General features: G+C 41.2%; 1 protein-coding gene across 3 annotated transcripts in view; it reads right to left on the reverse strand.

Annotated features, from left to right (window-relative positions):
• LOC109910579 (ribosome-binding protein 1) overlaps positions 1-18,338 on the reverse strand; it is an 83,602-nt gene that overhangs the window by 12,280 nt on the left and 52,984 nt on the right. For 2 of the 3 annotated variants that reach the window (XM_048601121.1, XM_020509794.2), the window contains exons 11-18: positions 16,048-16,140; positions 13,985-14,077; positions 12,712-12,786; positions 10,340-10,429; positions 10,121-10,213; positions 6,384-6,455; positions 5,743-5,838; positions 1,842-1,925 (exon numbers count right to left, since the gene is read on the reverse strand). In XM_048601121.1, the coding sequence (XP_048457078.1) occupies positions 1,842-1,925; positions 5,743-5,838; positions 6,384-6,455; positions 10,121-10,213; positions 10,340-10,429; positions 12,712-12,786; positions 13,985-14,077; positions 16,048-16,140 (696 nt within the window). The remainder of the gene's footprint in view (positions 1-1,841; positions 1,926-5,742; positions 5,839-6,383; positions 6,456-10,120; positions 10,214-10,339; positions 10,430-12,711; positions 12,787-13,984; positions 14,078-16,047; positions 16,141-18,338) is intronic. The other variant, XM_020509796.2, reaches the window with a different exon arrangement.

The raw sequence follows: 18,338 nt of genomic DNA on the forward strand, positions 1-18,338 counted from the left end.
CAAGCCTACCAACTCTAAGTTTTAAAGTGGCTAAGTGTGGAGCTGGAGGACCACAGCAGGTCAGACAGCACCAGAGGAGCAGCAAAGTCAACATTTCAGATCAGGACTCTTCATCAGGATTGGGCTCCTGAAGAAGGGCCCCGACCCGAAACGCCAACTTTCCTGCTCCTCTGATGGCTGTCTGACCTTCTGTGTTCCTCCAACTCCACACTTTATCGACTCTGACTTCCAGCATCTGCAGTCCTTGCTATCTCCACTTTAAAATTTATATTTTTTAGGGACACTACCACTTTGCCGCAAGAAGGCCCCTTTGAGTCCATTTATTTTATTTAGTTCAATGGCTATCAACAGACTTTAATGATGTCCTTTGATAATTCAATGGGTGTCAGCCCAGGTTCAGTGATTAGCACTTTTGGGTGAGTCCAAAGGTTGTGAACTCAAGCCCAACAACCAAAGACTTGAACACAAAATCCAGACAAAAACCACTAGCACAGTTCTAAGGGAATGCTGCTCTGTTGGTGGTTCCACCTTTAGATGGAATGTTAAGTCAAGAATCCATATGCCTTTTCAGATGAACGTTCAAGATCCTTTGCAGTAGCTCTAAATCTTCAATCTCTCAACCAACAATATTAAAAAAAATCTGGTCAATATTACCTTCTCCAAGTAAATTGGTTGCTGCACTTCATTTCAAGACAACATTGACTTTCTAATTCCACAGGTCATGAGAGGAATTATTTACATTGTTTTTGCTCTTTGACAGCCTGGTATTTTAATGCAACATGGAAACCAGTTGCAAGCAATGCTGCTCCAAGGTGTGAGATTGGTTTGTTCATCTGAGTGGTTTCAGCAGCTCAGGGAGGAGGAGAAAAAGGAATTGAGTCATTGTGGGTGAATAGGCTGCAAAGACTCTCACAGGACAAACTGTGCATTGGGCAGCGTACTGCTGCTAGCAATCTGAACTATGCCTCTACAAGAGTTGGTCAATTCCAAAGTAGAAGCCAGAAATGGGACCTGGTCTGTAAGATGGACAGAGCATCAACTCCATAATCACTGGTCATCTCATCAGATGATCTTGAAACTCCCTTAAGAGTTTACCTCTCATCAATTAATAATTGGTCAGTTGTTTAAGATATCCGTTATGTCTTTTTAACACAAAAAGTTGTAACTTTGCCTGTCCATCCCACTCTGGTTGCAAATTTGGCCAACTTTTCTTGATAGCTGCTCTTTTTTTTCCCCTTTTCTGATTGGTGAGTAACAAAAGTAGAAACTAATCAATCATACCACACAAAACCACCCGATTGAAAATTCTCTGGCCAGCCATGCCCCCATTAAAAACACCTACAAAAAAGCAATCACAGTGCAGCAGCAGGATTGTTCCCTGGGATCTGGCTACCATTATGATTCCAAAAATAACATTTATTACCTAACAGTGGTCAGATGGAAATAAATGATTTCAAGGAGTGTTTAAATGTTACTCCACCCCACAAGATGCACATGATCACAGCACAGTCAATACTATACAGGGATATAGCTACAGAAGAATAGGATCCAAGTTATCAGCAAGTCAAATCCTGCACAGATTCCTGATTGAAATACTATAAGAACTTTCAGATTCTGAATATACTATCTTCTGGGAGATTGCCAGACTGCTGAGCAGAAATGCTTCAATTTGCCTGTTTTGCTCATGTTATATCCTCCTAACTGCATTCAGCATAAGATCAGAAGTTACAGCATCTTATCATGTTAGAAGTATCCTTCAGCTGAGTTTGAAATGCATGTTGCAAGATTGAAAATTTAATTCAGCGAACGATTGGTGAAAGTGATGCTGCAAAATAAATTACCTGTGAAAGCTCCTCACTGTGTTTCTGTACCTCTTTATTGGCTATTTCAAGCTGGCTTTGTGCATCATTTAGGAGCTCGCTCAACTGCAAAAGGACAGAAAAAGAACAAATCATAAACTTCAATTCATCACAAAGTAGCATAATAGATCAGCTCCAGACCTCATTTAACACTAGAGTTACAGCACATATTTACTGCTGACTTGATGCTTTGTATTAAACATCACACCATTCTTTCAGCTGTAACATCAGGTTTAGTGGGACCAGTAAAACCACCTGATGTTGGCCATCCTCACCATCAGATAGCATCACCAAATATCCAGCAATGCAACACTTGGTACACAGAAACAACACCTTATCAGAACACTTTACAAATACAGGCCTGTTTTTCCATTGTCTCCTCACAACTTAATATTAAAAATATTATTTCAAAATGGTCCAAATCATATTACTTATTTTATAAATACTCCTTCTTTATAATATTCTAAGGACAAATGTTTGTAAATACAAAGGGTAAAAATGGAATTGAGACTCTTGGTAATATTTCCACAAGATTTACCCGAGTGGCTCTATTCACATTGTGTAGTACAGTTATGCAACAGTGTGGAAAGAGTTTGAGTGTTTCCACACACTAGCTGCTGCAAATTTGGGAATGTGGTCAGCAATTTGATTTTTACTCCATTCATGACGAGAGACCTGCACTTGGTCCTGCAATACACAGATTTTACCCAAGTGTAATTCACTCCAGACTGGTAGAAAGTCACTTCCTAAAGCACACGTGGTCCACTGAAACTCCACAGATTTTATAACAGTACAGGATGGTTTAGATGTAGCTGTGGCTCAGCAAGTGGCACTGTCAAATCTCAGTTAGAAGGCTGTGAATTCTAGCCCTGGAGGCAATCAATCAATGTGGACCCCTGTCCAATTAGGGGTGGCAGGCAGGCTGGTCAGTACAACCAAGGCTGCAGACAGCTAGCAGTCTGACCTGGAGAGATGGACACTGCTGATAGAGGTGAGGGTCTCAAGGCACCTCAAGGTGAAGATATTCCCGTTCCCTGAAGTGGAACATCTAGTGAAAACTAGTTAAAGTGTTGCCATGTCCACTACACTACCCCAATGGAAGAAGGCTCCTAGTAAGGCTCATAAGTGCCCTCATTGGTTCCTCACCTCCGACAAGTGGACTGTCTATTTTCTTCCCTGCCCATCTCAGGTAAACGCCGTATAAGTGGAAATGCGAGATGCAGATCTCTTTTACTTTCCTGGCCGCTGCCTCAAATCCCATCTCCTCTATCAGGAAAAATTCAACCCATAGTCACAATCTAGTATGATAGTCCACTGCAGTGCAGTGCTAAGGGAGCATTACACTGTCAAAGGTCTCACTTTTCGAATGATAAGCAGAAAGCTCATCTCTCCTCTCAAGTGATCATTAAAGATCTGGTGGTGCTATTCTGAAGAAGAACAAGAGAGCTCTCGCCAATGCCCCGGCCAATATTTATCTGTTAGGCATCAGGAAAAACGATTATCTGATCATTATTACATTGCATTCACTATGCACAAATTTGCAGCAGAGGTCCCTACATTAACAAGAATGACTGCATTCAAAATTATATGATTGGTCGTAAAGTTATTTGGGAGTTTCTGACATTATGAAAGGCACCGTATAAAGGCAACCATTTCTTTCTTTCCATTCTAGTTTATACGTACTCCTGTCCCAGAGAAGAGCTTGACCATTGATGCCCATATGCACTGGTTACAGTGACTGCACACACTATACACAGACTGGTGACCATCAGACACAACTATGTACTAATCCACCACTGCTGCCAGAAGTGAGACTGTTCCTTACAGCATTAAGGGGCAGTAGAACTGACTGTCTAACCTAACTCTATAGAAATCCTAATGGCATAACAGGACTCAAACCCTTCACTATCCGAGAGTACTAAATCTTTCAGAAATAACAAATATGTAGAATTGACCAAGCACCATGTGGAATGTTCAGAGTGTCGAGGAGACTTCATTGCTGCAGTATCTTAGAACAGCCACTCAAAGTTCTCATTGCTAGCCATTATGGAAAATTACACATCAACTGCTAAATTTGATCACTTTGAGTAAAGTTGCACAAAGATCAAAAATGGGGTTGGGTTTGGTGTAGCGGTGGTCATTCATTAGTCCAGTCAAGAAATTCTATTTCACAAAGAGAAGTAGTGGAATCTGGAAAACCCTCCCTCAAATGGCTGCCTGACAGGATTAACTGCAACTTTTAAGACCAATAAGACATGTTTGCTGGGCTAAGGATATCAGGGGGTATGGAGAACAAGTGGATATGGGAGACTGACATATAGATCAAGTATAATCTAACTGATGGTAGGGCAGGCTTGCAAAAATGCTCTCTGCCTGCTTCTATATTCCTAGATTTCTGAAGTATCTCCTTGCAATCGCAGTCCATTAAATCAATGACAAATCACAAACGCTCCTACTTTGTGCTAAGTCAGCTGATTGAAAACCCTTGGATGGCAGTCAGACCCAGGAAAGGGTCAAGCTGGGCTCTGTCACCCTTGAGGCTTGAGGTTATATGTTTTTGGCAGAAGGGGCGGGTTGAATAAAATCACTTTGCCAGCCCACCACATTCCCATCTGCTGCTGACTCAGTCCTCAAAGTACAAAGGGTGTAAAATGCACCCACTTTAGGCTCTCGGTCTGCCTTGATTGCCCTAATACGTTAGGCTACTATTTAATTAATTTGTTAAAAAGGTAGACAGGAAGGGAGTTGTGTTTTTGTGGCTGCCCTGTCCACGTCAGGAGCACCCCTCCCCAGGGAGTTACCCCCACCTCCACCCTGTGCCTTACAGCATCCTAAAACCTACTGCCTCGCCCCTCACCCAGGTCCCTTCATGCCCAAAAAGGCCTGAGCCTTAGAGGACACTGAAACTGTGGTCTTCTTCCCAGGGAACCCCTTGCTAGCAATCAGATTGGTTGACATCTCTCAAGGGTAGAACTTCCTGTACAATGAGGGATAGAAGATTGGTGCTCGGCTTGTTTAGGCTGACTCCAGCATTACAACACTGAGGTTGATCTCAGCAAAGGAGAGAGATGGAAGTCAATGATAGATCAGTGAAAACTGGGTAACAAAGTTTGGGTTTGAAATATGTTTTTACTCGGTCTAAAATGAAAGCACATGGTTCTCGAACTATGTAACACAAAAAGCAAATGGTGAAAAATCACCATAGTTGGCAGATCAGCAAAGAATACAAAACAAGTTGCAGCTTTTGGGTGTGTAAACTGATGCCTTTAGATATAATTGGTTTGCCATGTGCTGCTGCATTTCCCATTTTAATTTGAGAGTTGCAGTAATTGTAGTCCTGTTTTCTTTCTGAAGATTTATTAACTTCAGTGGTGGGTAGCTGTGAACAGTCGATACAGCCGTGTTCTTTGCAGAGTAAAGTACTGGAATCAATGGGATTCATGTTGCTGATCATGTGCAATCTGAGGGTTCCTGGGATAAGAACACAGAAAACAGGGCCAGGAGTAGACTACATGACCCTCAAAGCTGCTCTGCCATTCATCACAATTATGGCTGATCTTCAGCTTCAGCTCCACTTTCTCACCTGCTCCCTGTATTCCTTAATTCAAAGATCAAAAATCTGTTTATTTCAGTCCTGAATATATGCAAAGATAGAGTATCCACAAACCTTTAGGGTAGACATTTTCAAAGATTCATAACCATTAGCCCATCACAGCCTGAATGATGCACAAACTGAGAGCTCTAGTGTACAAGCTGAGTGTCCCTGAGACACGGCTGAGGGAGCCCAGGCCAACAGTTTCCATTGTGAGTTACTTCTATTGAACCTGTTAATGTACAGTCTGTTACAAATTCACTAAACCTAGAGGAAATTATGGAGACCCACCTCTTTTACTTCTACTGAGTATTTCTGACACACTGAGTCTGCAGATTCTAATTGGTACTGTAGCTGTACCTCCAATTCAACAACACGATCCTTCATCTAGGGCGAAAACAGAGATTTAATGATAGCAGAATTATTCAATGAAGTTTCTTACCCGCCACAGCTGATGAAGTGACACTGTTGAAACAGGAATGTGGACATTGGAAAGGATGCCATCAAGTCTGGCCATAAGGGTTTAATGCGTCCTTGAGTAAGGCATCTGGTGCCAATTTGTGCATGTAGACCAGTTCCTAGATAAACAGTCAAGATCTTCAAGGTTGGAAGAGTTGTTGACTATGTAAAATACAAAGAACCTCTGATGGAGGACTCAAGAACTAAGGATGTGATCTGAAATTATGAAGCACAAAGGGTAGTGGAAATTTGAAATTTCTCCTCCAAAAGGCATTGGAGTCTATGGGCAGTATCAAGTACAGCTCTCAAGACAAGCTTGAAAGACTTTTATTTGGCGAGGACATCGCAGGCCGTGGAGCAGTGGTGAACGGGAGTTCAGGTACAGATCATTCATGATTCAATTGAAGGCTGAGCAGGACCAAGTGGTTGAATGGTCTGCTGCCACTCTCATGGAGTGAATGAGAAAAAAGTACCTGTTCTGTGTTTTGGGCTTCTAGCTTCATTTTCTCCAGCATGTCCTCTAACTTTTTTACTTGTAGCTGTGCCTGTAAAAACAGAAATGCCAATTAGCTGTCACCACACAGACCTTATTGCTTCTAGCAGGTGCATCTATGCAAGTACAATTACCCCCTTATATGTGAGGGCCTGTATAATGATGTAGAGCAATGATACAGCTCTATTACATACTGTAGAGCATTATTAATGAAAGCAAACAAGACTGCATGCAATATACTTTGATTTATTTAAACCATACAAACTGCAGTCCTACACCACACATGGAAGATTAGGGTAGTTTATTTGCACAAAAACTAGAGATGGTATTTCCTGCATTAAAAATAGAAAACAGTAGAAAAACACTCATTATGTCAGCCAGATTCTGTGCAGAAAGAAAGAGGTCACATTTCAGGCTCATGACATTTTGTTGAAAACATTCCGATGAAAGGCCATTGACCTGAAACGTTAATTCTGTTTCTGTCTCCACAGATCCTGCTTGACCTATAGTTCCCAACACTTTCTGCTTTTGTTTTTTGATTTCCAGCATTAGCAGTATTTTGGGAGTTTGTTCTGAATTCCGCCTTAGACCGTCCGTGCATCTCTACTCCGCTGTTGCACAAGATTTTCATTGACATTTGTTAATGTGGAGAAAATATCATGGGATCATCATCATGGTCTGAAGGTATTGTGTTTTTAAACATATTAAAGGACAAGAAAAGGCCATTGATCCCAAATATCTGTGTTGGTGTTTATGCTTAATACAAGATTCCTCTAATCTACTTTAGCTAATGATAAGAACATATCCTTCCATTCCTTTCTTTCTCATGCACTTTTAGTTTCTCCTTAAATATACTTATATTACTTGCATCAACCACTTCACGTGCCATATTCACTTACCCTGGATAAAAGGAACTCTCTATTGCATTTCTGAGTAGCTCCATATTTTTGAACTGTAAACTCTCACAACAGGAAATATCTACTCTATATCCATCCTATTAAATCCCATCAAAATTTAAAGACTTCTGTTAAGTGACCGCCTGATTTCCTTTTCACTAAAGAAAAGATCGCTGGCCTGTTGTTATAGTTCTGTTCTAAAAGAAAAAATCCCAAACATAAAATTGTTTAATGCACAGGATTCTTCTCCTCATTTTCAAATTCCTCCATAGCCTCACCTCTCTCCTTCTCTGCAACCTCCTCCACTGTACAGCCCCGAGATCTCTGCACTTTTCTTATTCAAGACTCAAGCACAGCTTGATTCATTTGTTACACCATTAACAACATTGGCAATACACCATTGCCGTTAACTGCCTAGGCATTATGTTCTGGACTTGCCTCCATAAAAATATTCACCTCTCTACCTTACTCCAATTCTTTGTCAATCCTTAAAATTTAACTCGTTGAATTATAACACAAGTAATAGAAACAGCAGCAGACTGCACAATCCATTGAGCCCACTCTAAAATTCATAATGATCACGGCTGATCTTCCACCTCAATTCTACTTTACATCCTGTCCCCAGATTCCCTGACAGACCAAATATCCAGCTCTGCCTTAACTACACTTAATAAATGGAGCATTCAAAACTCTCCAGGATAGAAAGTTCCAAAGGTTCACAACTCTCTGAGTGAGCAGATTGTTCCTCGTATTAGTCTAAAATAACACCTGTTATCCTGAACCTCTACCCCTCTTTTCTAGATTGTCAGCCATATGAACAATCTCACAGTGTCCAACCAATCCAGCCCCTTCAGAAATCTTGTATGGTCTCATTCCTCTAAACTTCATAGAGTACAAACTTAATTTACTCAACTTGTCATTGCAGGGAACCCTGCCATCCCAGGAACCCAATCTATTGAATCTTCACTGTACCACCTCCAACGCAAGTATATCCTTCCTTTATTATGGAGACCAAAACTGCATGGACTACTCCAGGTGCAGTGTCACCAAAGCTCTATACAATTGCAACAAGATTCTTTATTTTTATATTCCAATCCCTGTGCAAAAACAACCAACATTCAATTTGCCTTCCTAATTGTTTGCTGTAACTGCATGCCAAAGTTCAGCGCTCTTCTAGGCGTACACCTAAATCTTTCATAACTCAATATTTGTAAGTTTCATGTCTTCTAAAATACATATGGTTTTTCTATTCTTACTATCTAATTGAATACCTTGGTGCCTACTCACTTAACCTATGTATAGCTCTGCAGCTTGTTTCTGTCCTCCTCAAGCATATATTTCTGCCTAGTTTTGTATCATCAGAAGATTGAGGACATTACTCCCCGCTCCTTCCTCTAAGTCATTACTATAGATTGCATATAGTCAAGACCCAGAAATCAACCTTGTGGTGCTCAAACCAATCAAAAGGTGAATGTCCCATTTTTCCCTATTCTTTGCTTCCTGCTTATTAACGGTCACCCAGTTACAGGAAGGATATTATTAAGCTGGGGAGGGTTCAGAAGAGATTTACCAGGGATGTTGCTGGGTAAGGAAGTTTGAGTTATAAAGAAAGGCTGGATAGGCTGAAACTTTTTTCACTGGAGCATAGGAGGTTCAGAGATGACCTTATAGAAGTTTATAAAATAATAAGATAGAGTTACTGTTATTTGTCTTTTCCCTAGGATGCAGGATTTCAAGACAAGGGGGCACATTTTTAAGGTGAGAGGAGAGAGATTTAAAAAGGACTTGAGGAGCAAATTTTTGTGTGTGGTTTGTGTGTGGAATGAACTTCCTAAGGAAGTGGTGGATATGGGTACAATTACAACATTTAAAAGATTTTTGGATATGTACATGAATAGGAAAGGTTTGGAGTGATATGGGCCAAGAGCAGGCAGGGAGGACTAATTTAGTTTGGGATCATGTTCAGCACAGACTGGTTGGAGCGGAGGGTCTGTTTCCGCGCTGTATGACTCTATGGTAATATAGTAGTCCAAAGCCATGAGCCCTTATTTTGTGTAATAACCTTTAACATGGCACCTTATTTAATGCCTTTTGGAAATTCAAGTATTACTACCCTGTTTAAATTCACTACTGGTTGCATCCATAATAAGTTTCCCTTTCTCTGTTGGAAAACCATGTGGAATTTATGGTACGCATAAGGAATCTCAACATTATTTGCTTATTCCCTATTCACTGGTTACAAAAGGAACACCATCTTACAGCTCTGCATTCAGGTCCCCACCGTTTCCTTGAGGTTGAAGGATGGGTGCTAAGGCAAAGATGGTGGAGGAGGGGTGAAACTAAGGAAAATGCTTTCCAATGGCTTAGCGATAGCAACACTTTCTCGGAGGTATAAAGATTCTAGGATAGGTCCCCATTCCTTTTAAATATATGGACCATTCAAGTGCTAGACTTGATTTTGTCCTGAAGGAAATGATAGTAAGATTTACATTTGCATGGTGTCTTTCACAACCTCGCGGTGTTCCAAAGCATTTTACAGCCAATTAGGTACTTTTGAAGGGTAATCACCATTGTAATGACATTAGCATGTATCCCAGCAAGGTACCAAAATTGCAAGGAAGAAGGGAAAAATGGAGAAATCGAAAGAGAAAAACTGGTCAGAAAAATGCAATCAGATTAATTGGAATGAATAGGTGTAATTTTCCTTTCGGTCTCATTGTAAATGGGGTCTCCTTGTTCAATGAGAATAATGTTCCAAAACTTGTTCGTTTCACCAGGGAACAGAATGGAAAAGTCTCACACTTGGGAAACATGACCTCACCTTCTGAACTTGTGCCTCGGACTCTGCTAACTTTCCTTTCCATACGTGCTCCTCCTCTTCCACGCTTTTCTGCAGGTCTTTCAACATTCCCTCCTGTGAAATTGAGCAAGGGAAAAAGCACACACATACACTGAAATACTCAGCTCTTGCACAGTGGTCAACTCTGGGACCTATTGCTAACATGTGGACAAGAGGAAAGAAGAGTTTTAATGAACTCACTGTCTCGGCGAGAACTGTTCTGTACTGGTCACAATCTGCTTGTAAAGTGCTTCGGGCTTCTTCTGCTTCTTTTAACTTAAGTGCTAGATTCTGAAAGAGTTTGAACAGGAGAAATGAATGATCATAAACATTTCTGTTGGCAATAGAAAGGAAGGACTAACATTCAATGGTTTCCAAGTATCCTAAGGTGCTTCACTGTTAATGAAATTCTTTGAAGTAAAGACATGGTTGTGATGTAGGAAATGCAGCAGCCAATCTGCATATCCAAGATCCCATAACAGCATTCACATAATGGCCAGATGATCAATTTTCTAAATGATGTTGAATAAATATTGAAAGCAAAAAGAACTTCCTTGGTCATCTTCAAATATCACTTTGGAAGCATTTAACCTGAGAGAAGATAAGGCTTCAATGCACTACCTTATCCGAAAATCCGCATCTCCCACAGGCATCCTGGATTCGTGCTCCCACTGTCAGTGTGGGATTTGAACACAACCTCTGACCCAAAGACAGGAATGCTAACACTAAGTCACAACTAAGTAGCATAACTTATCAGGAGGCAAGAGGAAAATCATTGTAGCAACTGTGGACAACAGGCTTTGGGACATGATGTACGGAATGGCTATGGGGACAGTGTGGATTCAAACATGAGCAAGTTGCAGTTTACACCGATGCATAAGTTTGGAAAATTTAGCAACCCCATCTAGCCACCCCACCCCCAACCCTACACCCTTACTGCCATATGAAAGCACAGAACACAGAGAAAAACTTATCCCTTGGATGTTAGAACAATTTGCACAGAGTAGAATGTTCCCATTTTCTTTAAGTTGAATGAGGGGGAGGGGGTGGGAGTGTGTTTTATTTGATGACTAACACAGCACCTCCACTGAAGATGAAGGTGGATAGATTCTTATTAGGCAGTGGGATCAAGGGCTATTGGGAGTAGATGAGAATGTGGAATTCAAAACTCAAACAGATCATCAATGATCTTTTTGAATGGCAGAAGGGACAGATACTAAAGAGTCCGGGGGGCATTTTTTTTTTCACACAGTAGTTGGTGAGTGTCTGGAATGGGCTGCCAGAGGTAGTAGTGGAGGTGAGTATAATTTTATCATTTAAAGAAACATTTGTACAGGTACATGGATGAGATACATATGGAGGGGCATGCACCAAACACAGGCAAATGGGTCTAAACTAATTTGGATTGGGCTAAAAGGCCTGTTGCCATGCTGTATACCTCCATGACTCTATGAGGAAGCTCAAGGGGCTAAATACCTTACTCTGCTCCTAATGGGAATATTTGTTATGTTAAAATGATTGTGCTATGAATGTCGAACTCACTGCTACCTAGTACGATTTGGCTAAACCACATGGATGTCTTTAAAAGGAAGTTATATAGAATGTGAGGAGTAAAATAAAAGAAGGACATCCCAATAGAAGTAAACAAAGTACAAGGAGGCTCACGTGAAGCAAGAAGCCTCATGGATTTGGTCAACCAAATAGCCAGCTTCTGTGTTCCAGAATCCAGCTGGTAATGAGCTGTTCCTGATCATTATCTAAAGATTCCAGCTCCTGATCAATGTTCCCTCTGAGGTGCATGTGCAGCAATCTAGAATGTAGTGCACGCCAATATAAAACACGCAACAGCAAGCTCAAGAGAGGGGTGGAAATGAGCATCAAGTCCCAATTGGAAAAGAGAGAGGACAGGTTAAAGTGGAAGCATGACTGGAGAGTTCAAGAAGGGGTGCTGGAAGTAAGCGGCACATGACAAAAAGAACAGGCAGTCAAGACCAGCATGAGGTGCCAGAACACTGGGAGAGACGGAGCTTCCAAACGACAGGGCTCTCTGGATTCATCAGTCAAGGGTCACACAAGTGAGTAAAACTCAAGAAAATGTGTCATTAGCCAGATGTTGTGTGAAGGGCAGGGAGATGGCAAGCTTTATGCATTCTCCCCACTCTCTTCCTAATTAATCCACACAAGTAAGTTTAAACTCTTATGGCAGGCAAGGGGAGCAAACAGACGTGAAATGTGCAAGTCGAGGCAATGACCAGGGAGAACGAGACACACAGGAGAAGAGAGAACAGGACATGATTCTGATTAGAAATCACTTGATGATTGTTCAGCATTTCTAGCTGGAAAGTATCTGTAATCATCAAAAGGTCAGGCTAGGACCTGGGTACAACTGTGATGTCTGATGTAATTGAATAGTCTGACAATGCTAACTAGTCATGAAGAATTACCCTGCATCTCTGTAAAAAAGTCAACTGTAGGCCAGTGTGATAAAGGAACAGAGGGGAGAAGTTTTACATTTAAAAAGCCTACATATTTCTGCACAAAACCATTTGCTTCTTTCTGCAACCAGTACTCACTGAGGAATCTTTATTTGGCTGGTTCAGGAAATCCAGTGTCTTCTGTTTGAACTCTTGCAACCAATCGCTATAAAGCTGTAACATAACACTTTCATTAATACAGAACTGTGTTACTTTAAACAGCAACTATTTTAACTTACAATCATACAACAAAGGAGATGACATCCTGACTATGCTGAAATGGCTTTTCTTGCTCTTTCCTAGTGGGTTTGTAGATGTTTCCTTTCTAATTATTTATCCGATTCACTCCTGTAAGTTATTCTTAAATCTGCCTCCACCACCCTTTCAAGCTTGGCATCCCCGGCACAACAACTCATGTAAAATTTAGGTCTTGTCTTTGTTATTTTCATACTTTTTCCATACTCACCACATTCATTTAGCTGCACGTGTGTTATTAAACTGCAAACGTTGGAGGGAAACTTTAATTTAATGTTTAAGTTTGTGACTTAAATGAGAAAATTACAAAATTGAAATTATTAAAAACGCTTACGTTCATAAAAAAGACCTCAGTTAAAAAAATCACACTCATCTTATTTCGAAATGGGATCAATGAACGATTGAATGTTCTCTCATTCCACCTATCCTTATGGCCCTGCTGTTGCTGATGTATCACTGCATAGAGTCAGTTAGCTCAGTTGGCTGTTGAACAATGCCAACTGTGTGGGTTCAATCCTGCAATTCCTATGCCAGCTGAAGGTCTTACCTTGCCCCTTGCTTGATACCGTCAGGTTAAATGCACTACCAATTGTCTCTCTTCAATGAGGGAACAGCACTGTGATCCTCTCGGCCTATAGTGACTTTACCTTTCCTTTACTGCACGACTCCACGAGGCTTTCAACTGAGGCACTGCTGCCTGGCCACTAGCAGGCCTATGGTTCAGCCTGATCTATGACCACTAGAAAGCCTCTGTCACATTACCCTCATGGTCATTTGTCTGAGAGTTTGGACAGTTTAGGAGCTGAGGCTGTGCTGGATTCACTGGATGTCTGCACATACATGCATGTGCCAGCAGGGGTCACTGAACAGCAACCATAAGGAGGGCCTTTAGAATCTTTTCCCCACAGTGCAGCCCTGAGTTCAGCCAACTGAGCACGGATTGGACCTTGCACCTTCAATCTTCACAGCTGGTGTCAAGCACGGTGAGAAATATACAGTATTGTTGCTGAAATTACAATTTAGAATTCCATCTTTTCAGTTAAAAACACAGTATCTACTCAGTTGCTGGCCAGCTAAAATTATTATTTCATTTAGACAGCAAATAATCATCTCTTACCTGTTGTGATGATACAGACACCTCTGGGAAGAGCCCCTGAAGCATTTCTTTGGTTTGTGTGCAGACCAATCTTAGTTGGTTCTCTGCCTCTTCCTACAAAAGGATACATAAGTAGATTTATTTAATAGGTGAGAACACGGCTCTGACCAGGAACGTGTGAGAAATCAAACTGTGCCTGATATTGCAGCAATCTCATCAGGGAGAAGTCATCAAAAAGAAATTTGATACTAGACAGGTGATTTTATTAAATGCTTCATGATGATCAAGAACCCATTTCTCCTTCTGTTTCATTAATTTGTTGAAGACTTTTGATCAAAAGTACCCATTTCATCACTGAATGCAGGATTGCGGATATCAAAGATTACCAAGCCAGTCTCTATTTGCTAGATCTCAAATTTGCATTGATATCTCTTTCTTGGTTATGTGAATCCATGCCCACGACAATCAGATGCATTATTAGTTTTGTCTTTGCATGTCAACCAACGACACCAAGTTCCTCTCTCAACTGCTCCACCATTGCCAGATTATCAGGTTGCTTATCCAGAAATTTCCTCCAATTAAATATTGGCAAGAGTAAGGCGATTATTTTCATTAGCCCTTTACACAACCACACCGTGTGCTCTCCCGCCACCCCACCCCCACCCCCACCAATCTTTGCCCCGTAGTTACCAACTCCATCCCCCTTCCTGGCAACATTCTCAGATCAAGTCACATTTGAGTCAAATATAAACTTCCAGCCTCATAGTTGTGCCATCACAATGATGATCTATTCCCACCTCCATAACACTGTCAGACTTCACTACTGCCTTAGCTCTTCTGAAGTTCAAAAACTTCAATTTATACCTTCGTTATTCTAGACTTAACTATTCCCAATTCTGATGAAAGATCATAGACTGAAACATTAACTCTGTTTCTTTCTCTACAGAAATGATGCCCACTCACTATTTGAGATTTTAAATTTGTTACAGTATCAGATAGATTTGAATTAACAGGATGTGGTGAGCATTAGATCATGGGCAGGAACGTTTTCTGAACTAGATGAAAGTTATGGAGGGTGGAGAATGGGAAGGTGGCCATCTCATAAACTGGAATAGTAAAGTTTGAACTGACAAGAACCTAAATAAAGTTTCCAGCAGAAGCCAGAATGAGCTCGGGGCAGAGATGGGTGATACGCTGGAGGTGAAAATAGGCAGTCTTTGTGATAGAATGGTTGGAGGACCAGAAACCCAGATCAGAGCCAAACTAGACAAGGAGGTTTCAAAGATTTTGGTTCTGCCTGAGACAGTTACTGGGGAGGGGGTTGCTAATGATGGTGAGTATACCGACTTTATAGTGGGAGTCAAAAGTGAGGGCTTTGATCTCAATTTTTAGATGAAGGTAATTTGGATTCATACAGGGCTGTGGAAGTGTCACTATGCATTAGCCTTTATAATGTCCACAGAAGGGGAGGTTCATACGGCTAGGTATCAATTTAAATCTGCAAGTCATCCTTTGTCACCAAGTGATAGTGTAGGAGTTGGAAGTAAAGCCGTTGTTAAGCCAGAATTGTCAATATTCAAAGAACAGGAACAATACAGTCATGATTGCGCCCACAGTAAATGGACTCCAAAACATTCAATCAACAAGATGAATAAAGCACAAAACAGCAGTTGATTAGTTTGATAAATGAGACCATTTTGATGTACACATAAATCAGAAGATCTTCAGAGATGTTTACTGGGGTGCAATCTTGTCTCATTCTTTATTCCACTCTCTTATGAAAGCAGCCGATGCGAGATCGAGTGAGTTGGCAACCACATACATCAACTCTTTTTATATTGTATATGGTAAGAATTCCAAATGACAAGAATTGGAAGTCTCTGGGTTGCTGCTCCTACTCAGCACTCCAGCACATTTTGCCCTAGCATTACTACTTACCTGCCCCCAATCTATCAATCACTCAGTCAATGGGGGAAAAACTATAATTTGTTGAGCAGATAAGCAACATAGCCCAGAGCCTATAAATTTCCTTTAGAGAATGCAAAAGCACCGAACACATGCCATTATATCACAGAGAGTACAACCTTTATTTGCTTAGCAGCAATGAATTTCTCCCCGCTCATTTTTTCGGCTGATGCCAAAGCCTCCATGGCCTTCCAGTTTTTCGCTCGAAGGTCCTATTTGGAAACAGTTTTTTTAATGACACACCTTGCACAGATTCATACGCAAGATACCAAATAGAAACAAATCTCCCATTTATTTGGTGCCATTCATTGCCTCAGGATATCCCAAGTGCTTTACAGCTGAGCTTCTATAAGTGTGGTCACTTGTAATGTGGGAACCACAGCAATCAATGTGTACACAGTCAAGTCCCACAGACATTATGTGATAATGACCAGATCAGTGTTTTCCTTAGTTACGTTGGTTGAGGGATAAATGGTGACCAGGACACTGGGATAACTCCCCTTTTTCTTCTTCAAATAATAGCATCACCTACAATGACAGATGGTGCCTCAGTTTGGTGTTCCATCTGATACATGGTTCCTGTTACAATGCAACACTCTTTGTCTACTACACTGGTGTGTCAGTGTGAGTGGCTCAAGTTTCTGAAGTGAGATGGCCCCTTGACCCAGAGGCAAGAGTGTTACCACTGAGCTGATTTCTGCAAAATAACCAAAGGCAAGGGAATACAAGTGACTGAAGTTCATGCTGAGGCTCAAGTTTATGGCAGGACTGGAATATAGTTAATTATGCAATTGAGTGAGTTAGTACATCATCTCCAATTGACTGTGTAGTGATGATCAATAATCATTACAGCCAAAGAGTTTAACATTACATCTAACATCAGCTGGGGGCAGAAACTATGTTCTAACTTGTCTTAGTTTTAAAATCCGATAGCAGAGAAAACATCCACGTGGCCCATCACATCTGTGTCAACTTCTTAAACAATCTATCCAATTAGTTCTACTCCCTAAATGCATTTGAAGCAGTTTAGAGAAGGTTTATCAGACTAATACATGGAATGAAGAAGTTGTCTTGAGGAAAGGTTTGGCAGATTCACCTTATATCTGCTGGAGTTTAGAAGAGTAAAGGGTGACTAGACTGAAACTTGTAAAATCTTGAGACGTCTTGACAGGGTAGATGTGGAAAGAATGTTTCCTTGTGTGGGAGTATCTAGAACTAGGGGGTCCAAGGGTTGTCCTTTTAAGATAAAGATAAGGCAACTTTTCTTTTCTCTCAGATGGTTGAGTGTCTTTGGAACTCTCTTCTTGAGAAGGTGTTGGAAGGAAAGTTCTTGAATATTTTTAAGGCAGAAGCAGATAGGCTATTGTTAAACTGCGGAATGAAAGGTTATCAGGAGTAGGCAGGAATGTGGATATGAGATTTGAATGGCATAACAGGCTTGAGGGGCTGAATGGCCTCCCCCAGCTCCTTGTTTATATGTCAGTATATGCTAAATTTCCTTTCACTACGTTACTATTGAATCCAGGGTGATGAATTCTGAGGGTAAATATAGGATACCTTGACATTCTATTTGGGGCTAGGATTGGAGTTATCACCCAACATCCCCTCCTCCGAAACCTCACTCCTTGGGTCTGTTGCTCACCTTCCCCACCCCGAACCCAAGGTCCAGGCCTGCTCGGGCGTGTATGCGTGTGTGTGTGCGTGTGTGTGTGCGTGTGTGTGTGCGTGTGTGTGTGCGCGTGTGTGTGTGGGGTGGGGGGTGTGCCAGGATTCTGGACTCTGTTTTTGCACCATCCCACCCATGTCATAGGAAGCACTAAAGATACAAACATCACCTGAATACCATAAATATGAAAACAATGGTGTATGTGAGGAAATACTCAGGATGTGAGACAATTAGGTAAAAGATGGGCAAATCCATAATATATAGGACCGTGGAGCCAGCGAAAATCAAGGATGAGCAATAAGCCAGAATTGTAACAGTGCAAAAATTATAGTGGTTTATAGGAGGTTACTGAGACAGGGAGAGACAAGGCCAAGAAAGGATATGAAAACAATTGCAGTTTCTCTGGTAAATCACCACTTAATGGGAAGTTTCCCATGCCTTTGCATGACCATGAACATCCACTTCTATGTTCCTGCCCAGTTTCACTCTCCAATATCTCTATCACTTCAGAGTCATGAAGGGCCTAGGACTAACAGTGGCTGGGATGATGGGAGAATGAGGTGGATGTGTTTCTCTGTCCACCCTGTTGTGTTCATAAACCTGGATTCACATTTCCTCACCAGGGGTTTTAATTCTTTCATTCATTACAAAATGGAGGCAAGCTCAACATTTAAAAATGACAATGGGGAACCAATTCTGTGATTCCGGCTTCCACTTCCACCATGTGGTATTTTTAAAAGGCAA

Source organism: Rhincodon typus, chromosome 9, assembly GCF_021869965.1.
Source record: "Rhincodon typus isolate 14 chromosome 9, sRhiTyp1.1, whole genome shotgun sequence".
In the NCBI taxonomy this organism is placed as follows: domain Eukaryota; kingdom Metazoa; phylum Chordata; class Chondrichthyes; order Orectolobiformes; family Rhincodontidae; genus Rhincodon; species Rhincodon typus.